The following is a 23,074-nucleotide window of genomic DNA, read 5'->3' as shown; positions in this document are numbered from 1 at the left end:
TCTAGAAGCTAGTGAGTTTTAGGACGACGAGAGTTCTAGAAGCTTGTGAGTTTTAGGAAGACGAGAGTTCTAGAAGCTAGTGAGTTTTAGGAAAGATGAGAGTTCTAGAAGCTAGTGGGGGAAAATATTTTTTTCTTGATGACAGCCAGTAGACACCATGTTTATATTGGTGAAGGTGAAGCATAGTTGATTATAATGAGAAATGGAAGTTGTTTTCTGTTGGTGGTGAGCAAACTTGTCCATAAAAAATATATGATATATTTGTTGTCTTAAGGGGGAAGGTGTTACAGGCTTTGGTTTTTCCATTTATGGTTTGAGGTTTGGATTTTAGCACGTCTAGCTCGTTAGCACGTCTAGCTCGTTAGCACGTCTATCTCGTTAGCACGTAGGACGCACTGATTGGTGTCACCTCGTTAGTCAGTATGTGTTACACCTGTGCTGGCTTGTCCATCTCGTTAGTGGGAAGGTGTTTCACCTGAGCCGGTCCAGGTTCTATTTAAGAGTGTCTGGCCCAGTGCTCCAGTTGTCTTGATACATGTGGAGAGTCAACACCTTTAGTTGCTCCACCTTTTTGGTTTGCTTCCTGTCTTTAAGTTTGGTGTGGGTTTTTCCTTTTGTTTCTCATGGTGGGTGTCTTTTAGGTTCCAGTTGTTGTTACTAGTCAACTTTCAGTGGACACTGTGAGCAAAACTGCAAGATTATGTTATAATACTTTTATTGCATCAAATGGTTGTTTTATTAACAGAATAGAGGGTTCTTAGAACTATTGTTTCTGTGTTCTACTGAGGATGGGCCTCTGGGAGAAAACACTGACAGGAGATTTACAATGTCTTTTGGGTGATAAAACCTAAAGAGACCGCATTCCAGAACATGAGTTAATGTTTCTGTTCTATATGCTACCAGGGAGAGATGACCCCAGGGCCAGACCCTGGTCTCTACACAGAGTACTGTTTTTACAGCAGATACACTCTGCTGAGAATTATAAGTGTCTTTCATACAAATCTTAACCTTGTGACCCGTTCTATACATCTGTTGTTGGTCATGTAGGTTGAAAGGGGTGTATCTTGGCTGTAAAAGACCTTTGTACTTTTGTCTCGGGGCTCTCAACGAATCATCTGGGGGTGATTCATCTCTCAACGAATCATCTGGGGATGATTCATCTCTCAAAGAATCATCTGGGGGTGATTCATCTCTCAACGAATCATCTGGGGGTGATTCATCTCTCAACGAATCATCTGGGGGTGATTCATCTCTCAACGAATCATCTGGGGGTGATTCATCTCTCAACGAATCATCGGGGGGTGATTCATCTCTCAATGAATCATCGGGGGGTGATTCATCTCTCAATGAATCATCTGGGGTGATTCATCTCTCAATGAATCATCTGGGGGTGATTCGTCGACCAGCCATTATTATCGTAGGGCACTCAATTGATTGACTTTATTTGTGTGTTGTATTGACCTGCTCCCTTATAAGTGGGATAAATTTGTGTGATAAATTTGTCTCCTCAATTGATATTAAAGAAATTAACCACCACATTTGGCGATGGGGATGTGAATCTTGACTTGGTGACCGCTCCTGCCGACCTGGGTAAGTGGTGCACCAGGGATCCCTCAAACTTGGGATCTCAGGGAAACCACACTGCGGGAACGGAGCAAATGGACCCACCTTTGATCTGAGAGGCAGCGAGCCGAGTGGATACCACATCTCGAACGTAGTTTAAAAAGGAAGAGGTGAGTGAAACACGCAAAGTGGAGTTTTTAGAAAATCCTTGTAGGCTCTGAGTGTGTATTCCTGTGTGGAGGTGTAAACAGGGCCCAGTCAGGAGGCTCTGAGTGTGTATTCCTGTGGAGGTGTAAACAGGGCCCAGTCAGTAGGCTCTGAGTGTGTATTCCTGTGTGGAGGTGTAAACAGGGCCCAGTCAGGAGGCTCTGAGTGTGTATTCCTGTGTGGAGGTGTAAACAGGGCCCAGTCAGGAAGCTCTGAGTGTATTCCTGTGTGGAGGTGTAAACAGTGCCCAGTCAGTAGAATCTGGGTGTCTATTCCTGTGTGGAGGTGTAAACAGGGTCCGCTATCTGTGCAAACTGGATGAAAACTAGAATCTGTGTTTACTAGTTAAGACCATTTATGATATAGTATAAGATAGTAAGGTGCACCTGTAATTATTTTAAACCTGTAATTGTTTTAAACCTGTAATTGTTTTAAACCTGGACCCCATTTTAGAAGTATTGAAAGATGTAAATGTATTTGATTCATTATCCTAGGAACTAACTATGAGATACAAATTAGAAAATATTCCTGCAGGTTAAAATATTGTTGAAAAACTAATTAATTAGGTATGTTTGGGAATAGCATTGTGTGACTGTGATATGAGAGTTGTGTGACTGTGATATGAGAGTTGTGTGACTGTGATATGAGAGTTGTGTGACTGTGATATGAGAGTTGTGTGACTGTGATATGAGAGTTGTGTGACTGTGATATGAGAGTTGTGTGACTGTGATATGAGAGTTGTGTGACTGTGATATGAGAATTGTGTGACTGTGATATGAGAGTTGTGTGACTGTGATATGAGAATTGTGTGACTGTGATGAGAGTTGTGTGACTGTGATGAGAGTTGTGTGACTGTGATATGAGAATTGTGTGACTGTGATATGAGAATTGTGTGACTGTGATATGAGAATTGTGTGACTGTGATATGAGAGTTGTGATATGAGAGTTGTGACTGTGATATGAGAGTTGTGACTGTGATATGAGAGTTGTGACTGTGATATGAGAGTTGTGACTGTGATATGAGAGTTGTGACTGTGATATGAGAGTTGTGTGACTGTGATATGAGAGTTGTGTGACTGTGATATGAGAGTTGTGTGACTGTGATATGAGAGTTGTGTGACTGTGATATGAGAGTTGTGTGACTGTGATATGAGAGTTGTGACTGTGATATGAGAGTTGTGACTGTGATATGAGAGTTGTGACTGTGATATGAGAGTTGTGTGACTGTGGTATGAGAGTTGTGTGAATGTGGAAATGAGTCTTAATCTGACGTCTGGATAGTAACATATAGAAATATGCTGAATCAGATGATTGAAATGTGGATAATAAGTGGGATGATATTTTAGAAAGCAGCGGAAGGTCTATAGTTCCTGGGAGGCTTGATTTTGCCATGGTGTCTGGGAGATTAGAGAACCGAGAACAAAAGTTTATTTTTTGTTCTGCCTTGAGTATGTTTGGAGAGCTGCTTCGTAGCTATGGAGAGTCCTTGAAAAAGCAAATGGAATGGTTGTCGTGACTACCTGAGAATTTCTTACGTTTTATATGGATTCTGTGAATATATGAAAATATGATGAATTGTATGTGTGTATAATGATTACTAGAGATTTGATGAAGTAATACTGGGAATATAATTAGATACAATTTAAACAACCCATATGTAGACGAACGTAGGTTTTGAGTTGGTATCTTTAATGGATCATTTGATAATGATGAGGTTTAAGCATTATTAAACAGTCTACAAAGTCTGGGCAGTTGTCTCAGAAACTGATGGGAGTGTGTCCACTTTAGGGTAAGTTACCCTAACGATGTAACTATAAAACGCTAATTGGATTTTCTCCGTCCAGGTACTACATTTGAAATAAAACTGCCCTTAAGGTCTGGGGGGGTTCTTCCCAGTATGAGAGGAGTTGCTAGATTTATTTAATAAACCTTTTTCCATAAAGTTAGAGTGAACCAAGGTGTCTGACTAGCTATTGATGTTGAAGAACCGTCCCGTCCACTAGATGATACGTCACAGTGGCAGAATCACCTGAAAGACGCACATCGCCATCTGCTGACTGGAGTTGGTATCGCAGTTGAGAAAATACTTTCAGACAAAAAGCTCAAAAGCAACTTCCCCTAAAAACCAACGACTCCCTTTGAAAACGGGCTATGTGGCATCAGAAACATTTATTATAGTGTAAAAATGTACTTCAAAGTGTAGCTAAATAGAATAACTTTGGTCATACTCACTCACCACGTGACGTCCAAGGACGTTGAATTATGGTCGATATCTGGTCTGTCTGTCTGTGGCCGCTATTTCGCCCTAAAATAGTCATCCCAAATTGGGCTGTGTATAACTATGTAAATGTCTCTCGGACAAGGTGACTTTTATCAATATACACTCTAAAAAGTAAAGGTTCCTGGAGTATCCTTTAGGGGTTCTTGAAATTGGAACTGTGGGGGAACCCCTAAAAGTTATTCAAAGAACCTTTTGTGGGAACTCCTATAAGTTATTCAAAGAACCCCTTATCATGATTCCTCAAATAACCTTTTGGGGTTCATTTTTTAACTCCCTGTCCACCCTCCCTCCATTATAAAAACATATGTTAATAACAATATTGACAGTATTGATTTAAATCATTCATTGTTTATTTAGTGGCACCACAAATGTAAATTAATATTTACAAAACAATTTACCAAACAAAACACATGACAAAATTGTAACATTTATGCAGACCATAATACATGATACATTTACTTTGTATAGTGCTTTTCATGACATTTTTTTTTACATTTTACATTTTAGTCATTTAGCAGACGCTCTTATCCAGAGCGACTTACAGTAGTGAATGCATACATTTCATGCATTTTTGTTGTTGTACTGGCCCCCCGTGGGAATCAAACCCACAACCCTGGCGTTGCACACACCATCCTCTACCAACTGAGCCACAGGGGAATACATGACATGACATTTAAAAAATACAACTAATGATGTACAATAAAAACAACATTAAAGATGAATCATAGGTAAACTAACAATATTGTAGACTTGATGCTAAATACAGATTTTTTCAGCTTTAGTGTGTATTGTCACGTCCTGACCAGTAAAAGGGGTTATTTGTTATTGTAGTTTGGTCAGGGTGTGGCAGGGGGTGTTTGTTTGTGTGTTTTGGGGTTTTTGGGTGATGTTCTATGTTAGACAACCTAGATTAAACATAGAAATAGTATATGTTGGAATTATTTGGGGTTGGTCTCTAATTGGAGGCAGCTGAATCTCGTTGCCTCTGATTAGAGACCATATTTAAGTAGGGGGTTTTCTCATTGTGTTTAGTGGGTGATTATTTTCTGTTTAGTGTTTAGTGTACCTGACAGTACTGTTTGGCTGTCGTTTTTCTTGTTTTGTTTAAATATTCGAATAAATATTTAAATATGAGCACTCAACCAGCTGCGCCTTGGTCTACTCCCTTCGACGGCCGTTACAGAACCACCCACCACAAGAAGACCAAGCAGCGTGGACTGGAGCACCGGGGAGAAGGGGTCTGCGTCTTGGTCTACTCCCTTCGACGGCCGTTACAAAACCACCCACCACAAGAAGACCAAGCAGCGTGGACTGGAGCACCGGGGAGAAGGGGTCTGCACCTTGGTCTACTCCCTTCGACGGCCGTTACAGAACCACCCACCACAAGAAGACCAAGCAGCGTGGACTGGAGCACCGGGGAGAAGGGGTCTGCACCTTTGGGGGGGAGGGTGCTGTCACGTCCTGACCAGTAAAAGGGGTTATTTGTTATTGTAGTTTGGTCAGGGCGTGGCAGGGGGTGTTTGTTTTGTGTGTTTTGGGTGATGTTCTATGTTTGTATTGACTGCTATGTAGGTTAAAGGTACACTTCAAATGCAGCTGTCCTACAACATATCTGTACCTTCTTCTTGATCCCAATTGCATTGTGTCCATGTTCTGTCCTATAACAATTTCAAAGGAAGAGAAAATGTGTCAAAGAATAGTCTTACAAGCATTAATATATATATATATTAAATAAATATTGAAAGATAAATGGCATCGACAAATAATATAATGTAAAATGGAAGAACATATTGGAGAAAGCACTAGCCAGTACAGTACTGCCATACAGTAACAGTACTGCCATACAGCCCTAACGTTTCCAAAATGGGATAGTATTGTACATGTAATGTTACCAAAATGGGATAGTATTGTACATGTAATGTTACCAAAATGGGATAGTATTGTACATGTAATGTTACCAAAATGGGATAGTATTGTACATGTAATGTTTCCAAAATGGGATAGTATTGTACATGTAACGTTTCCTAAATGGGATAGTATTGTACATGTAACGTTTCAAAATGGGATAGTATTGGACATGTAACGTCTCCTAAATGGGATAGTATTGTACATGTAACGTTATGCCCCCTTGTGAGTTAATAGTATTGCATGCTGTAGCAGGTTATATAAAGAGGAAGACCTCCATTGACGATTCAGTTCGTTGTAACATCTCGTCTGGACAGGTCACCGTCCTTAGTTAGTTAGTTAGTTAGTTAACAAAGCTAACATTAGCTAGTTCATTATCACAAAAGTGAGAACTGCTCTAGATTGGAAACTCACATTAATGAGTGTAAAGCCATGTTGGCTTAATGGAAACGATATACAATATATGGGAAAGAATATAGTTGAGGAAATAATCCAAACCTAGTTGTGCCTAGTTAGGACATAACATTAGCTAGCTAGCTAACGGTACTGTACTGTAGCTCATACAACGCCGACGGTCAAACCCGGCTTTCTAATATTTACGTTCATTAACTATAGTAACGTTATGGAAGATATTCACAGAAAACCATCATTGTCTTCGTTATTCATTATTAGTATGTTATATTATTATAATAAATTATTTCGAGACATATTCAGAGCCAAACATCAACCCAACTTAACCTTTTTAACTGTTGTCGCATCCAAACTTGTCACCATCGTTTTCAGTTGTAATTGCGAAGTTCCCGGAAGAAGTCCAGCAACAACGGAGGTTCCTCGATGAACCCACCTTCTAACAAGTTCTTTGAAGAACCTTTTGGGGCTGTTTTTCATTGACCAAGAACCCTACGGTTCTTAGGGGATCTGAGAACAACTCCAGTTAAACCCTGCTGCTGCTCCAATACAGTATGAGGTGAGACGGTGAACTGATGTTGAACTGGGCAGTCAGCCGCTGCTGCTCCAATACAGTATGAGGTGAGACGGTGAACTGATGTTGAACTGGGCAGTCAGCCGCTGCTGCTCCAATACAGTATGAGGTGAGACGGTGAACTGATGTTGAACTGGGCAGTCAGCTGCTGCTGCTCCAATACAGTATGAGGTGAGACGGTGAACTGATGTTGAACTGGGCAGTCAGTCATTCATTCTGTACTATGAGTCTGGTCTAACATTGTTGGTGTTGAAAAAGCCCTATTGCACATTGTGGTGGAAATTCTAACTATTTAGGAGAGACTTTGTCATTTCTTCATACATTTAACCTTTATTCTATAAGAATTGCAATCATGTAGCTGGTCAGCCCTACACTCTGAGGTGGAAGGCCGAGAGCTCGATGACACAAGGAGTTCAGAAGCCTTATATAGTCTATCTTGTGCATATAGAAAACAGGTGATCTTGGAATGTGTACGTGTGTGGAGAACGAGACACAGACTAACTGTGAATTGGTCGTCTCGTTCTGTAGCAACAGCTAGTTATTCTAGTCTTCTAGTGAGGTGTCAAAACAACAGGAAATCACTCTAGACACAGTTCCTCTGAAGTAGATCAACGGTTCCCCGAATTGGGGCAAGCAAGCGAGTGTCTAGAGCAAGTCTAGAGATAAATCAGACCCAACCTGAACTGTGTGATGTAGTAGGGAGTTGTAGTTTCTCTAGAGATAAATCAGACCCAGACTGAACTGTGTGATGTAGTAGGGAGTTGTAGTTTCCAACAGGCCAATATTCTACATAGTTTAGCACATAAAACTTTGTAATTAACTACAATGACCATAATCCACTGCGCGCCTACTTGTCTTGTCTGTTTCTTTTACACCTGTGTTAAGTTGTAAATTAAAAGTAAAAACTCAGACGATAAGTAAAGCTCAAACCAAGTTTATTCACCCACCCATGCCTAAGACCAAGACATATTCACACAAGCTGCTGGTATTTAACCCTTTATGCTGAGTCTCCTCCTTACTGGTGTTGCTAGGCAGAACTTTTGTGGTATCAGTTCTTCCTCACTTCATCTGACCTGACCTCGGCCTAAATTCCTCACTCCTCCCCATCTCACGGCTGTCCTGTTGACTTGTTCCAGACTGTGGCCCTTCTCCTCCCCACCTCACGGCTGTCCTGTTGACTTGTTCCAGACTGTGGCCCTTCTCCTCCCCACCTCACGGCTGTCCTGTTGACTTGTTCCAGACTGTGGCCCTTCTCCTCCCCACCTCACAGCTGTCCTGTTGACTTGTTCCAGACTGTGGCCCTTCTCCTCCCCACCTCACGGCTGTCCTGTTGACTTGTTCCAGACTGTGGCCCTTCTCATCCCCACCTCACAGCTGTCCTGTTGACTTGTTCCAGACTGTGGCCCTTCTCCTCCCCACCTCACGGCTGTCCTGTTGACTTGTTCCAGACTGTGGCCCCTCTCCTCCCCACCTCACGGCTGTCCTGTTGACTTGTTCCAGACTGTGGCCCTTCTCCTCCCCACCTCACAGCTGTCCTGTTGACTTGTACCAGACTGTGGCCGTTCTCCTCCCCACCTCACGGCTGTCCTGTTGACTTGTTCCAGACTGTGGCCCTTCTCCTCCCCACCTCACGGCTGTCCTGTTGACTTGTTCCAGACTGTGGCCCTTCTCCTCCCCACCTCACGGCTGTCCTGTTGACTTGTTCCAGACTGTGGCCCTTCTCCTCCCCACCTCACGGCTGTCCTGTTGACTTGTTCCAGACTGTGGCCCTTCTCCTCCCCACCTCACGGCTGTCCTGTTGACTTGTTCCAGACTGTGGCCCTTCTCCTCCCCACCTCACAGCTGTCCTGTTGACTTGTTCCAGACTGTGGCCCTTCTCCTCCCCACCTCACAGCTGTCCTGTTGACTTGTTCCAGACTGTGGCCCTTCTCCTCCCCACCTCACGGCTGTCCTGTTGACTTGTTCCAGACTGTGGCCCTTCTCCTCCCCACCTCACGGCTGTCCTGTTGACTTGTTCCAGACTGTGGCCCTTCTCCTTCCGTAGGATCCCTGACATCTAACAATAACACATTCTGACAGAATGTAAACGTTCTACATCCCCTTCTCTCAAACAGTGACATGAATGAGGATATTTCATATTTTCAAGTTCAGAAGTCAGAAGTCAGAGCCCATCACCTGCTATGTAAAAGAGACAGAAGAATGCACAATGGTCAATGCTATCTGGGATCCTTGGGACATCCCTACCCTAAACCCTAACCTTAACCCCTACCTTAACCATTTTAAATGTTAACTTCAACGGGCTAGGGACGTCCCAAGGATGTATCTCTACCTGAAAATACATGATCTAAGTGATTGATAGTTGGTATTCAGCAGTCATAAAGCCTAATTTACTTTAATAAACTACTAAAATAATGATTTTGTCAGACAGCATAGACAGCAGCTCTACACTTTATTGACTGATCCATTCATCCTTCCATCCCTCCTCAGCCTTCCTCTCCTCTGAAGACCCAGTGAGGGTGGAGCTCAGTCAGAGAGCTGTTGAGGGACTGGTTAGGAAGAACACTTCTACAGCCAGAGAGGTGAGAGGTCACACATGGTTTAGATGGTAAATATTTATGTTCCCTTAGTGGTTCATCACGTCAGCAAAAGGGAATATGTTCCATCTATGTTTATTTACATTAGTGCAAATTGTCCACTGATATTGGTGTAATTTCTCACCCCTTTTGGCTGAATGAAAGTTAATTTCCCCTCAGACACACACATTTGTTCTTTGATATTATGAAGGTAATTTGTGTCAAATGTACCTTTCCCCACTCATTCACCCCATCTCTTTACATTGCTGATGCATATTTGGTGGCCTGACTGCATCCAGACGATGTCAAAGTCCCATCCTGGTAGATCTGAACCTAATGCAGCTTGGAGTGATCAGATGACAAAAGTCACATTTAGGTGCCAGGTGTAACTGAGGCCATAGATGCTCCATATCCATTACTTTCAGTGTTTTATATGACTAAATGTGTTTCTGTGTTGCAGGGGCATTTATAATTTTCAGCATATGTACTGGGTTGGTTGAAAAGTTAAACAAAATTTACATACCATGCACTATTTCGACAGTAAAATATACTGAATGTATACTGTTTTTCATACTAAGATGGACAAAGATACATGTTGCTTTTGCACAGATTTCCTCATTGGTTTTGCAAGGGTCTATTGATTAATCAGTCATTGGGTTCATTTGTTTTACAATATGTTCAAATCAAGCTTTATACAGCACATTTCAGACATGGATGCAACACAATGGCTTCACAGAACGAAACAAAAACATTGAAAATAAACAGAAATATTTAGTACATTTACACAAACATAAGAGGATAAAAAAACAATAACTGAAAGGTTAATGAGCATTCTAAATAATTTTAAGGAAATGCAATTGATTAAAATATGAACAATTGGATGCAATATCCAAATCAAAATATAAGCTTGTTTTACCACATTGTTTGTTGTTACGTTTCCCAACATGAAAAATCTAAAGTGTTGCTCAAACAGAAGAGGAACTAACAAAGAGTCACTGACTTGTTTTTTAGGAGGGGCTCTGAAAGACACTATGGGGGTGTCCACTGAAAGTTGACTAGTAACAACTGGGACCTAAAAGACACCCACCATGAGACCCACTAAATCTGCCCAAGAAGAGGACAATCAAAAGAAAAACCCACACCAAACTTAAAGACAGGAAGCAAACCAAAAAGGTGGAGCAACTAAAGGTGTTGACCCTCCACATCTATCAAGACAACTGGAGCACTGGGCCAGACACTCTTAAATAGAACCTGGACCAGCTCAGGTGAAACACCTTCCCACTAACGAGATGGACAAGCCAGCACAGGTGTAACACATACTGACTAACGAGGTGACACCAATCAGTGCGTCCTACGTGCTAACGAGCTAGACGTGCTAACGAGCTAGACGTACTAACGAGCTAGACGTGCTAACGAGCTAGACGAGCTAACGGGCTAGACGTGCTAAAGTCCAACCTCAAAACATAAATGGAAAAACCAACGCCTGTAACACCTTCCCCCTTTAAGACAACAAATATATCCTATATTTTTGTTGGAAAAGTTTGCTCACCACCAACAGAGAACAACCTCCATTTCACATTTTAATCAACTACAATGCTTCACCTTCTACAATATAATCACTGGCTGTCAACAATTAAAAACAAGAAAAAAACACGTATTTCTAAATAATAATATACAATAGTATTATTTTTCTCATTTTTCTTTCTATAGAATCCTAAAACTCACTAGCTTCTAGAACACTCGTCTTCCTAAAACTCACTAGCTTCTAGAACTCAAGTCTTCCTAAAACACACTAGAACTCTCTTTCTAAATCCCACTAGCTTCTAGAACTCTCGTCCCCTTGGAACGAGCCCAAACAAAATTCATCTCCAATAGGAAAAACGTGCAGTCAAAATAAATAAAGATCCATGGCAACGCACAGGCTAAACGCAAAACACAAATCTTATATAGATTTGGGGGGAAATCAGGTTGAATCTGCTCTTCAAACTAACACAACAAAACAAAAAACACATGGAAATGGAGATATCTTTTACCTCACTGGTTAGAGGACAACCTGCAGAAGACGGTCAGCTACATTTTGGAGTGACGCATTTAAATTTAGGGGTCGCTGAACAAAGGAACACAACACTTATTTGTCATCACTCATTAATATCATGTTGAAATCAATTGTACCGAGAAGAGGGAGATGAGGTTGCACGTCCTGTTAAAACTAACAGCTCAAAAACCACACGGAATCTGGGAATAATGTGTACATCCCTGGTTAGAGGACAATTTGCAGAAAACAGCCAGATACATTTTGATTCAAGTGCGTCACCAACATGGTAAGTGTAACACAACTCTTTTTTTGTTAATCACTTTTTATTAAATCTCATAAATAGTAACTCTTCCATTTCAGAGCCTGGATTTTCCCCCTGAGGCTAATATCCATATCATGTTGAAATCAATAGAACAGGGGACAAACGTTTAGGGTTCTACATTGTGACATCATTAAAATACTACTACTACAATGTTTAAACATTCTACATTGTGACATTAATTCATTGATATCATGAAACAACTCCTTCATGTATTTTCTGATGTTTGATCAGATGTCTTTTATCGGAGAATCTCTTGTCACACTGATCACAGCTATAAGGTTTCTCTCCTGTGTGTGTTCTCTGGTGTAGAGTCAGAGAGCCAGATGCAGCAAAACTCTTACCACATTGATCACAGCTATAAGGTTTCTCTCCTGTGTGTATTCTCTGGTGTAGAGTCAGAGGGCCAGACGTTGTAAAACTCTTCCCACATTGATCACAGCTATAAGATTTCTCTCCTGTGTGTATTCTCTGGTGTAGAGTCAGAGAGCCAGATGTAGTAAAACTCTTCCCACATTGATCACAGCTATAAGGTTTCTCTCCTGTGTGTGTTCTCTGGTGTAATATCAGGTTGTCTGACCGAGTAAAACTCTTCCCACATTGATTACAGCTATAAGATTTCTCTCCTGTGTGTACTCGCTGGTGTCTAGTCAGATGGCAAGATGAAATATAAGTCTTCCCACATTGAGCACAGCTATAAGGTTTCTCTCCTGTGTGTGTTCTCTGGTGTACAGTCAGGTAACTAGATGAAATAAAACTTTTCACACATTGATTACAACTAAAAGATTTCTCTCCTGTGTGTGTCCTCTGGTGTGATAACAGGTTGCTTGACTGAGTAAAACTCTTCCCACATTCAGTACAGCTGTACGGTTTCTCTCCTGTATGTGTTCTCTGGTGTATAACCAGATAGCTAAATGTAGTAAAACTCTTCCCACATTGAGTACAGCTGTAAGGTTTCTCTCCAGTGTGAATTCTCAGGTGTACTTTTAGTGCTTTTAATCTTAAGTAACTCTTCCCACAATCAAAACAGTGGTGAGATTTCTCTCCTTTGTGTGTTCGCTGGTGTATTTTAAGTTCTGATGAAGATTTGCAATGTTTTCCACAGTCAGAGCAGCAGATAGATTTCTTCCCTGTGGGTCTCTGCTGGTGTTTCTTGAGGTGATAGAATCTGGACAGACTCTTCTCTGACTCGTTAGCATCATGATGTTGAGGCTCCCCAGAGGATCCATGATAGTCATGTCTCTCTCCTGTGTGAACAAGTCAGACAGATAGTTAAAGGCTCACAACAGCAGAAATCCACTGTAAAAGGTGATGCCAACAGCGTAGCCATGATACTGTACAACAATTGACGTCTGTAATGAATGTTAAAATGACTTGACAATTGTCTTAAGACAGTCAAGTGAGCAACAATAGTCATATTTAGTCTTGTTTTCACATTAGTAGTAACTAGAAATAAGTAAAACGTGTTGAACTCCTAAGCAGTGTGCCAGGCGACTTTTGTTCTCAAATATAGGCACCTTTCTGTGTTTCCTAAAATTGCGACAAGGGCGATGCGCACACAATTTGATTGCAGAAACACCTCCCTGCTAATGCAGAAACTGCTAGTTATGGATGTAGTATATCTGCCTGGAGCAAAAATGGTGAGCAAGTGGCCTAAGCTGTGCCATTAGAGATTCTGGGTTCGAGTCCAAGCTCTGTTGCAGCCGGCCGCGACCGGTAGGCCCATGGGGCGACGCACAATTGGCCCACCGTCGTCCGGGTTAGGGGAGGGTTTGGCCGGCAGGGATATCCTTGTCTCATCGCGCACTAGAGACTCAAGTGGCGGGCCGGGCGCAGTGCACGCTGACCAGGTCGCCAGGTGTACGGTGTTTCCTCCGACACATTGGTGCTGCTGGCTTCCGGGTTGGATGGGCATTGTGTCAAGAAGCAGCGCTGGGTTGTGTTTCGGATTACGCATGGCTCTCGACCTTCGCCTCTCCAGAGTCCGTATGGGAGTTGCAGCGATGAGACAAGACTAAGTACCAATTGGGGAGAAAAAAGGGGTGAAAAAAATATATACATTTAAAAATGGTGAGCAAAGATTAGTTTTCACAATGTATTCTGAATATTACAGCACTAGATCAGGAGTGCTACTCAAGGAAACTCACATTAAGCTCTGTGTCTATTCACTAATTCACCACCGTGGGGGAAAACTCAGTTCTCATAGGCTGACAGCAAATAAAGCCTCCATTTCCAGGTTGATTATGATTATTATTATCATAATTTGACACTACTTTGGATTATAATTGTAAGGCTTGTTTGAATGTCCTGATTTAATATAATGTTTGTGTTATTGTCTAAAATGTACTACTTAATATTTAAAAACGACTTCAACCAGTAAAATGACCATTGGCTAGTTTTCCATCAGCCTGACAATGAGGTTTTGTCCACTAAGTGCATGCCAAAATGGTCTAATCTCACCTAACAATAACATAGACCTACTGTAGGACCCATAACTTCACCTAACAACAACATAGACCTAGGACTATAAATCATTTAATATTTCAGGTGAAACAAGGAAACTAAAATGTCTTTGTCATGACATTTCATAACCAGATCATTTTGTGAATAATCCCACTAGGCTACTCTGTAATGTGTTGTCATTCTAAATGTCCTGAATAAAGGAAAATAGCTCTGTGTGTTGTACAATAGCCTATCCATCAAGGAACAGTTCTCTACACATTATGAGCTAAGTATCTCTGTGTCCAGACAGACTAATGAGACCCTACTGTAAATTAAGTAGACAATAACACATTATAAATATCAATTTGTTTGGGATGTTGGATCCAACGTGGAGCATGGCATAACTGTCCTTACCAGAGTAATGAAAGAAGAACTACATTTGACTGGCATGCAGAAAATGATTTCCTGGATCAGCTGATGATAGTTGAACATGTGACTGTAACTAAACAGCTACAGTATTAAGTATTATGTGTAATTATTGAACAACCGCGTTAATGACAGTATCCATCTGGGTGTCAATAAAGTTAAGGTGACTCTCGGTTAGAACCATTGGATTTAGTAAACTGAAATGATTTAGGATTTCTGTGCCCATGAAAACTGTTTTCCCAGCGTAACATAAGAAGACAATAAATGTTACGTAGTTAGAGAGCATTTCAGAGATCTGAATACAAAAAACTGTCCGAAAGCAAGATCGAGTATTTAAGTTAAAGTTCATCATATGACAAGCTTAACGTTATGACTATAACTACTGTTCCCTGAAGGAGGGAAACTAGGTACAACATACTATTAAATCCACATGTTATGACTATAACTACTGTTCCCTGAAGGAGGGAAACTAGGTACAACATACTATTAAATCCTCGCCGGAAGCCCTGCCTTCCACAGGTGATGAGCGTGAGGCTCGGATTTATTCTTTAAATGTAATACCTCACTTCACCGACCCAGGAAGGGGTGGGGCCAAACAGGTGTTGTAACTCGTTCATAACTGGCACGCAGATCGGTAGAAATGGTCAGATAAATTGGCACTTCAAATGGAAATGGAAAAAGTTTGCCTATTTTACCGGAAACTTCAGGAGCATAACGTCAGAATTAACGAAGGCCAGCAGCAGGTGGGGAATTGGTTATTTTCTTCTGGTTATATTGACCTCTGGCTTCCTCAAGTCATTTGTGTGTGTTAATTATTTAATCAAACGCTTGAAGCATCAGTTCAGTTCAAGTTCTGCACATACAGTTGATTTTATTAAACACATGGGGTGTGTCTATGAAAAAATACACGTCATAACATTTCAACAAATCAATTGGTTGAAAGAAAATACATTTTTTAAATATATATCTGGGACATACAACAACATGCATTCAGACCCTGCATTTCAGACAATACCTCATAATGACATCACAATACCCCATAAAAGTGTGAAAAAAGTTTACCAGTGGTTGTATCTCTGTAGGTCATGCAGGTAGGTTACAGTAGGTTGTAACTCTCTAGGTCATGCCAGTAGGCTACAGTAGGTTGTAACTCTCTAGGTCATGCCAGTAGGTTACAGTAGGTTGTAACTCTCTAGGTCATGCCAGTAGGTTACAGTAGGTTGTAACTCTCTAGGTCATGCCAGTAGGCTACAGTAGGTTGTAACTCTCTAGGTCATGCCAGTAGGTTACAGTAGGTTGTAACTCTCTAGGTCATGCCAGTAGGCTACAGTAGGTTGTATCTCTCTAGGTCATGCAGGTAGGTTACAGTAGGTTGTAACTCTCTAGGTCATGCCAGTAGGTTACAGTAGGTTGTAACTCTCTAGGTCATGCCAGTAGGTTACAGTAGATTGGATTTCTCTAGGTTATGCCAGTAGGTTACAGTAGGTTGTATCTCTCTAGGTCATGCCAGTAGGTTACAGTAGGTTGTATCTCTCTAGGTCATGCCAGTAGGCTACAGTAGGTTGTAACTCTCTAGGTCATGCCAGTAGGTTACAGTAGGTTGTAACTCTCTAGGTCATGCCAGTAGGCTACAGTAGGTTGTATCTCTCTAGGTCATGCCAGTAGGTTACAGTAGGTTGTATCTCTGTAGGTCATGCCAGTAGGTTACAGTAGGTTGTATCTCTCTAGGTCATGACAGTAGGTTACAGTAGGTTGTAACTCTCTAGGTCATGCCAGTAGGTTACAGTAGGTTGTAACTCTAGGTCATACCAGTAGGCTACAGTAGGTTGTATCTCTCTAGGTCATGCCAGTATGTTGTAACTCTCTAGATCATGCCAGTAGGCTACAGTAGGTTGTATCTCTCTAGGTCATGCCAGTAGGTTACAGTAGGTTGTAACTCTCTAGGTCATGCCAGTAGGTTACAGTAGGTTAAATCTCTAGGTCATGCCAGTAGGCTACAGTAGGTTGTAACTCTAGGTTATGCCAGTAGGTTACAGTAGGTTGTATCTCTCTAGGTCATGCCAGTAGGTTACAGTAGGTTGTAACTCTCTAGGTCATGCCAGTAGGTTACAGTAGGTTGTATCTCTCTAGGTCATGCCAGTAGACTACAGTAGGTTGTATCTCTCTAGGTCATGCCAGTAGGCTACAGTAGGTTGTATCTCTCTAGGTCATGCCAGTAGGTTACAGTAGGTTGTAACTCTCTAGGTCATGCCAGTAGGTTACAGTAGGTTGTATCTCTCTAGGTCATGCCAGTAGGCTACAGTAGGTTGTAACTCTCTAGGTCATGCCAGTAGGTTACAGTAGGTTGTAACTCTCTAGGTCATGCCAGTAGGCTACAGTAGATTGTATCTCTCTAGGTCATGCCAGTATGCTACAGTAGGTTGTAACTCTCTAGGTCATGCCAGTAGGTTACAGTAGGTTGTATCTCTCTAGGTCATGCCAGTAGGTTACAGTAGGTTGTAACTCTCTAGGTCATGCCAGTAGGTTACAGTAGGTTGTATCTCTCTAGGTCATGCCAGTAGGCTACAGTAGGTTGTAACTCTCTAGGTCATGCCAGTAGGTTGTATCTCTCTAGGTCATGCCAGTAGGTTACAGTAGGTTGTAACTCTCTAGGTCATGCCAGTAGGTTACAGTAGGTTGTATCTCTCTAGGTTACTCTGGACCCTGATCTCTCTTTTGAAGAACATATCAAGACTGTTTCAAGGACAGCTTTTTTCCATCTACGTAACATTGCAAAAATCAGAAACTTTCTGTCTAAAAATGACGCAGAAAAATTAATCCATGCTTTTGTTACTTCTAGGCTGGACTACTGCAATGCTCTACTTTCCGGCTACCCGGATAAAGCACTAAATAAACTTCAGTTAGTGCTAAATACGGCTGCTAGAATCCTGACTAGAACCAAAAAATTTGATCATATTACTCCAGTGCTAGCCTCCCTACACTGGCTTCCTGTTAAGGCAAGGGCTGATTTCAAGGTTTTACTGCTAACCTACAAAGCATTACATGGGCTTGCTCCTACCTATCTTTCCGATTTGGTCCTGCCGTACATACCTACACGTACGCTACGGTCACAAGACGCAGGCCTCTTAATTGTCCCTAGAATTTCTAAGCAAACGGCTGGAGGTAGGGCTTTCTCCTATAGAGCTCCATTTTTATGGAATGGTCTGCCTACCCATGTGAGAGACGCAGACTCAGTCTCAACCTTTAAGTCTTTACTGAAGACTTAGTTCTTCAGTAGGTCCTACGGTTAAGTATAGTCTGGCCCAGGAGTGTGAAGGTGAACGGAAAGGCTGGAGCAACGAACCGCCCTTGCTGTCTCTGCCTTGCCGGTTCCCCTCTTTCCACTGGGATTCTCTGCCTCTAACCCTATTACAGGGGCTGAGTCACTGACTTACTGGTGTTCTTACATGCCGTCCATGGGAGGGGTGCGTCAGTTGAGTGGGTTGAGTCACTGACGTGGTCTTCCTGTCTGGGTTGGCGCCCCCCCCTTGGGTTGTGCCATGGCGGAGATCTTTGTGGGCTATACTCGGCCTTGTCTTCGGACGGTAAGTTGGTGGTTGTAGACATCCCTCTAGTGGTGTGGGGGCTGTGCTTTGGCAAAGTGGGTGGGGTTATATCCTGCCTGTTTGGCCCTGTCCGGGGGTATCATCGGATGGGGCCACAGTGTCTTCTGATCCCTCCTGTCTCAGCCTCCAGTATTTATGCTGCAGTAGTTTATGTGTCGGGGGGCTAGGGTCAGTCTGTTACATCTGGAGAATTCTCTTGTCTTATCCGGTGTCCTGTGTGAATTTAAATATGCTCTCTCTAATTCTCTTTCTTTCTTTCTCTCGGAGGACCTGAGCCCTAGGACCATGCCTCGGGACTACCTGGCATGATGACTCCTTGCTGTCCCCAGTCCACCTGGCCATGCTGCTGCTCCAGTTTCAACTGTTCTGCCTGCGGCTACGGAACCCTGACCTGTTCACCGGACGTGCTTGTTGCACCCTCGACAACTACTATGATTATTATTATTTGACCATGCTGGTCATTTATGAACATTTTAACATCTTGACCATGTTCTGTTATAATATCCACCCGGCACAGCCAGAAGAGGACTGGCCACCCCTCATAGCCTGGTTCCTCTCTAGGTTTCTGGCATTTCTAGGGAGTTTTTCCTAGGGAGTTTTTCCTAGCCACCGTGCTTCTTTCACATGCATTGCTTGCTGTTTGGGGTTTTAGGCTGGGTTTCTGTACAGCACTTTGAGATTTCAGCTGATATACGAAGGGCTATATAAATAAATTTGATTTGATGCCAGTAGGTTACAGTAGGTTGTATCTCTCTAGGTCATGCCAGTAGGTTACAGTAGGTTGTAACGCTCTAGGTCACGCCAGTAGGCTACAGTAGGTTGTATCTCTCTAGGTCATGCCAGTAGGCTACAGTAGGTTGTAACTCTCTAGGTCATGCCAGTAGGTTACAGTAGGTTGTATCTCTCTAGGTCATGCCAGTAGGTTACAGTAGGTTGTAACTCTCTAGGTCATGCCAGTAGGCTACAGTAGGTTGTAAATCTCTAGGTCATGCCAGTAGGCTACAGTAGGTTGTAAATCTCTAGGTCATGCCAGTAGGCTACAGTAGGTTGTAACTCTCTAGGTCATGCCAGTAGGCTACAGTAGGTTGTATCTCTCTAGGTCATGCCAGTAGGTTACAGTAGGTTGTATCTCTGTAGGTCATGCCAGTAGGTTACAGTAGGTTGTATCTCTCTAGGTCATGCCAGTAGGTTACAGTAGGTTGTAACTCTCTAGGTCATGCCAGTAGGTTACAGTAGGTTAAATCTCTAGGTCATGCCAGTAGGCTACAGTAGGTTGTAACTCTAGGTTATGCCAGTAGGTTACAGTAGGTTGTATCTCTCTAGGTCATGCCAGTAGGTTACAGTAGGTTGTAACTCTCTAGGTCATGCCAGTAGGTTACAGTAGGTTGTATCTCTCTAGGTCATGCCAGTAGACTACAGTAGGTTGTATCTCTCTAGGTCATGCCAGTAGGCTACAGTAGGTTGTAACTCTCTAGGTCATGCCAGTAGGTTACAGTAGGTTGTATCTATCTAGGTCATGCCAGTAGGTTACAGTAGGTTGTATCTCTCTAGGTCATGCCAGTAGGTTACAGTAGGTTGTAACTCTCTAGGTCATGCCAGTAGGTTACAGTAGGTTGTATCTCTCTAGGTCATGCCAGTAGGCTACAGTAGGTTGTAACTCTCTAGGTCATGCCAGTAGGTTACAGTAGGTTGTATCTCTCTAGGTCATGCCAGTAGGTTACAGTAGGTTGTAACTCTCTAGGTCATGCCAGTAGGCTACAGTAGATTGTATCTCTCTAGGTCATGCCAGTAGGCTACAGTAGGTTGTATCTCTCTAGGTCATGCCAGTAGGTTACAGTAGGTTGTATCCAAGTGGAAACAATTATCAACTCAATGTGGAAAGTGTTGAATTTGGTGAACAACAAAATGAATGGCTTATTTGCTACGTGAGGTTTACTTGATCCAACAGAAGTTTCGTAATGATTAAGTTGTTATGTGGACACAGGAGTTGTCTCCAGATCGCTATGCATATTCATCCCTACATGCCAATCCAAAGACAGGATAGGCGGGAGATAGACAACCCACAGTGCAGCTTTGTGGACAACGACTCCCCTTGTCAGGACGGAGAGACATCTTGTCAGTATATCCATAATCTTTGGTGTAGCCAACCCAACTCTCACATGGCTCTATTGGGGGTCACGGTGTGTAGTAAAACATCACTACATTAAAATCACTACATGCCGTGGCCCCCCAGTCTGCGGTCAGCAGATAGACCCTTCTCAAATATATATGTTAAGTCACTTTTTGGAAACGGAACGGAGAAAACAAGGGGTAGCTTGTTCTCTACGTCGTCTGATTCTAGACATATCAGTCATCATCCCAGGGCCCTCCGTTGAAGAGGTATTGACGAGCCAACTCAGAATATCCAAAGTTATAAACTAATTGAAGGCGGTACTTACTGGTGTTAATCAGATCTCCTGTCTCCTCCTCTTCATCTTTCAATGTGACAGTAATCTCTCCTTCCTTCTTCACTCCAAAAACAGCATCATCCTCTTCTTCCTCTTGTTTAACTGAAACGTCTTTCTCTTCATCTTTCACTGTAACAGCCTCACCCTCTACTTCTTGTTTTACTGTAACATCCTCCTCTTCCTTCTCCTCTTTCACGACAATGTTCAGCCCCAGAGCTTCTTTCTCCGTCCAGCAGACCTCCTCTTCTTTAACAGGAGGGGAGTAGTTTAGGGAGCTCATGTTCGGGGATGTTAGCTTGCTAGCTATCATTAGCGACTAGGCTAATGCTAACTTAACCAGCCAGCTACTATAGCTGACTAATACAAAATAACGTAATATTAACCTTAAATAGGTTAACAAGTAGATACGACAGAAGTGTGTCTAAAACACAGTAGCTAATATAGACCGAAAGCGTCTAAATAGCTTGAATCTTTCGGCTATGTTGGCTAGCAAGCTACCGAGGTGGTTGACGAGCTGTTTATGAAGAACCGTCCACTAGATTATACGTCACGCTGCAGCATCGCCTGAAAGACGCACATCGCCGTCTGCTGACTGGAGGGAAACGCAGTTGAGGATCACATTTTATTTTCAGACAAAGATTATCTTACATGGATTTAATTAAATAATACTATTGAGACATACAAAGACAGGAATGTGGTGATTGATTAGTGAGAAAAATAATGTTTTACTACAGCACATTTAAGGCAGTTTCATTCAGTCAAACAACATATAAATAAGTAGCCAGCTACTGTAGGTCTATACTGCTCCTACATGGTGTAACAATACATCATGTAGATGTATATAATGAACAGACTAGGTCTATACTGCTCCTACATGGTGTAACAATACATCATGTAGATGTATATAAAGAACAGACTAGGTCTATACTGCTCCTACATGGTGTTACAATACATCATGTAGATGTATATAATGAACAGACTAGGTCTATACTGCTCCTACATGGTGTAACAATACATCATGTAGATGTATATAATGAACAGACTAGGTCTATACTGCTCCTACATGGTGTAACAATACATCATGTAGATGTATATAATGAACAGACTAGGTCTATACTGCTCCTACATGGTGTAACAATACATCATGTAGATGTATATAATGAACATACTAGGTCTATACTGCTCCTACATGGTGTAACAATACATCATGTAGATGTATATAATGAACAGACTAGGTCTATACTGCTCCTACATGGTGTAACAATACATCATGTAGATGTATATAATGAACAGACTAGGTCTATACTGCTCCTACATGGTGTAACAATACATCATGTAGATGTATATAATGAACAGACTAGGTCTATACTGCTCCTACATGGTGTAACAATACATCATGTAGATGTATATAATGAACAGACTAGGTCTATACTGCTCCTACATGGTGTAACAATACATCATGTAGATGTATATAATGAACAGACTAGGTCTATACTGCTCCTACATGGTGTAACAATACATCATGTAGATGTATATAATGAACAGACTAGGTCTATACTGCTCCTACATGGTGTAACAATACATCATGTAGATGTATATAATGAACAGACTAGGTCTATACTGCTCCTACATGGTGTAACAATACATCATGTAGATGTATATAATAAACAGACTAGGTCTATACTGCTCCTACATGGTGTAACAATACATCATGTAGATGTATATAATGAACAGACTAGGTCTATACTGCTCCTACATGGTGTAACAATACATCATGTAGATGTATATAATGAACAGACTAGGTCTATACTGCTCCTACATGGTGTAACAATACATCATGTAGATGTATATAATGAACAGACTAGGTCTATACTGCTCCTACATGGTGTAACAATACATCATGTGGGGCTTTAAGGCGATGCTGTTGGTGTGACGTATAATGTAGTGGACGGAACGCTTCTTTCAACACCAGCAACAGTTATTCAGCCACCTCGGTAGCTTGCTAGACACAATAGCCGAACCAGTAAAGCTCTTTAGACGCATTAGTGTATATTAGCAACTGTGAATTAAACCCTCTTCTGTCGTCTAGTTAGTTATCCGATTTAATTTCATATTTACGGTGTTGTTGTTATTAGTCAGCAAGCGGGCTGGTTAAGTTAGCATTAGCCTAACTAGCTAACATCTCCGACCATGAGCTCACTAAGCTACTCTCCTCCTGCTAAAGAAGAGGAGGATGTCACAGTAAAACAAGAAGTAGAGGGTGAGGCCGTTACTGTGAAAGAAGAAAAA

The 23,074-nt window shown here is 41.9% G+C and overlaps 1 protein-coding gene across 1 annotated transcript in view; it reads right to left on the bottom strand.

Moving 5' to 3' along the window:
* Nucleotides 1–12,204: 12,204 nt before the first annotated feature.
* The window catches only part of LOC115186636 (zinc finger protein 271-like), a gene marked incomplete at both ends in the record, with an annotated part of 131,931 nt that continues 121,061 nt past the window's right edge, over nt 12,205–23,074 (bottom strand). Inside the window, one exon of the mRNA XM_029746204.1 lies at nt 12,205–12,990. Coding sequence (XP_029602064.1) covers nt 12,205–12,990 — 786 coding nt within the window. The remainder of the gene's footprint in view (nt 12,991–23,074) is intronic.

Source organism: Salmo trutta, unplaced genomic scaffold (assembly GCF_901001165.1).
Source record: "Salmo trutta unplaced genomic scaffold, fSalTru1.1, whole genome shotgun sequence".
Lineage (NCBI taxonomy): Eukaryota > Metazoa > Chordata > Actinopteri > Salmoniformes > Salmonidae > Salmo > Salmo trutta.
This window is presented reverse-complemented; position numbering and strand designations above follow the sequence as displayed.